The sequence below is a fragment of the Elephantulus edwardii genome, unplaced genomic scaffold, assembly GCF_000299155.1.
Source record: "Elephantulus edwardii isolate Elephantulus edwardi_28Jun2011 unplaced genomic scaffold, EleEdw1.0 scaffold00431, whole genome shotgun sequence".
NCBI classification, from domain to species: Eukaryota; Metazoa; Chordata; class Mammalia; order Macroscelidea; family Macroscelididae; genus Elephantulus; species Elephantulus edwardii.
Genome location: NW_006400181.1, coordinates 286229 through 287973, shown reverse-complemented (window position 1 = coordinate 287973; position 1745 = coordinate 286229). Strand labels below are relative to the sequence as shown.

General features: G+C 42.5%; 1 protein-coding gene across 1 annotated transcript; it reads right to left on the bottom strand.

Moving 5' to 3' along the window:
- Nucleotides 1-523: 523 nt before the first annotated feature.
- On the bottom strand, nt 524-1453 carry LOC102867026 (olfactory receptor 4C6-like). Its single transcript, XM_006902598.1, has one exon. It carries the CDS (start codon nt 1451-1453, stop codon nt 524-526), a length of 930 nt encoding a protein of 309 aa, XP_006902660.1.
- Nucleotides 1454-1745: the final 292 nt, after the last annotated feature.

The following is a 1745-nucleotide window of genomic DNA, read 5'->3' as shown; positions in this document are numbered from 1 at the left end:
CACTAGAAAACACATACTCTGTAAATTGTAAATTCCCTAAATCATACTTTTTGAAAGATTCTTCTAGATTTAGGTAGTTCTGGTGATTTAGTCCAAGGGAGATAGGAGGTCTGATTGGCTATGTTTAGACAGTTGCACTGTCAATCTGAAGGCAGGCAGTTCAAATCCACCAGCTTCTCCATGGGAGAAAAAAATGGACAGTTTTCTCTCTTGTGAGTCCGAGTTTCTGAAGAGTGAGTTATGACTGGATTCTGACTCCCTGGAAAAGAGTCAGGTAGATTTTAGTGGTGTAGTTCATAGCCTGTCCACTGCAAAATAAAAGGTGGCACAGTCTCCTCCCATTAAGATTCATAGCCTCAGAAACCTGACAGAAGGTTGCTATAGAGTCTGAACTGACTTTATGACACTAACTTTTCCCTTCCCTCCAGATTTACGGGGAGATGAACAGTTTTCTTTCTCATTCATTGTGAGCAGAAGAACTTCTCTCTTCCGGAAATTCACAGTGTCCTCAGCATGATGACAGTTACTTGTCAACTAAAGTCTCTCGTTTCATCCAAAGTTTCTTCATGGCATTTTTAACTTCTGAATTCCTCAGAGTGTAGATCAAAGGATTTAACATGGGTGTGATGATGGAATCCGACACAGCCATTGCCTTATCTATGGGATAAGTGGCCACGGGCCTTATGTACAAGAAAATGCATGGCACAAAGAATAATACCACCACAGTGAGATGGGAACCACAGGTGGAGAAGGCTTTCCTTCGTCCTTCTGAGCTGCAAGACTTCAGAGAGCAGAGAATGGCCATATAGGAGATAATGAGAAAGAGGAAGATGGTAACACACATTACTCCGCTGTTGAGGATGACCAAGAGGCCCAGGGTCCGAGTGTCTATACATGCCAGTATTATCAACTGAAACAAATCACATTTAAAGTGATCAATGATATTGGGTCCACAAAAAGGTATTTGGTACATGAAGAGGAGCTGTATCGTTGCATGACAAAATCCTCCCACCCAGGCCACTCCGGCCAGAAGGCAACACACACGTGGACTCATGATGGTCAGGTAGTGGAGGGGCTTGAAAATGGCCACATAGCGATCATAGGCCATTACGATGAGAAGAATGATGGACACGCCACCAAAGAAATGTTCTGCAAAGATCTGGGTCATGCAGCCTTCAAGGGAGATGGTGGCGTGCTCGGAAAAGGAGTCGATGATCATCTTGGGGGTGATGACGGAAGAGAAGGTGACATCCAAAAAGGACAAGAAAGTGAGAAAAAAATACATAGGAGCTCTCAAACTCTGCGTCGTAATCATGGTTACCATAATGAGTACGTTTCCCAACACCGTGAACACGTACATGACGAGAAACACCACAGAGAATATTTTCCGCAGCTCCGGGTTCTTTGTAAGACCCAGAAAAATAAATTCTGTCACATTGTTTTTGTTTCCCATTTACTGGATAATGATTTGAGCTCTGCCTGAGAGTTGGAAACCTGAAACAAAACAAAATTGTATGATTTTTAATTATGATTATTAGACCAGAGATACCGTTGACGAGGCAGAGGTGATAGCTGGATTTGTTAGAGAAATCTAGGACAAGGTGAGGAATTTCTGAAGGTATTGATATAAAGTAACAAAACAGAAAAAACTCATTGCCGTCATGTTAAAACCCTTATTAGCTTGCCATCCAATAGGATTCCAAGGCTCTAAATCCAACAGGAGCAGATGGACCATTGTTCCATCC

What these genes read in the sequence shown, in the direction of transcription:
- LOC102867026 (XM_006902598.1), bottom strand. Translation starts at nt 1,453, where the DNA reads ATGGGAAACAAAAACAATGTGACAGAATTTATTTTTCTGGGTCTTACA.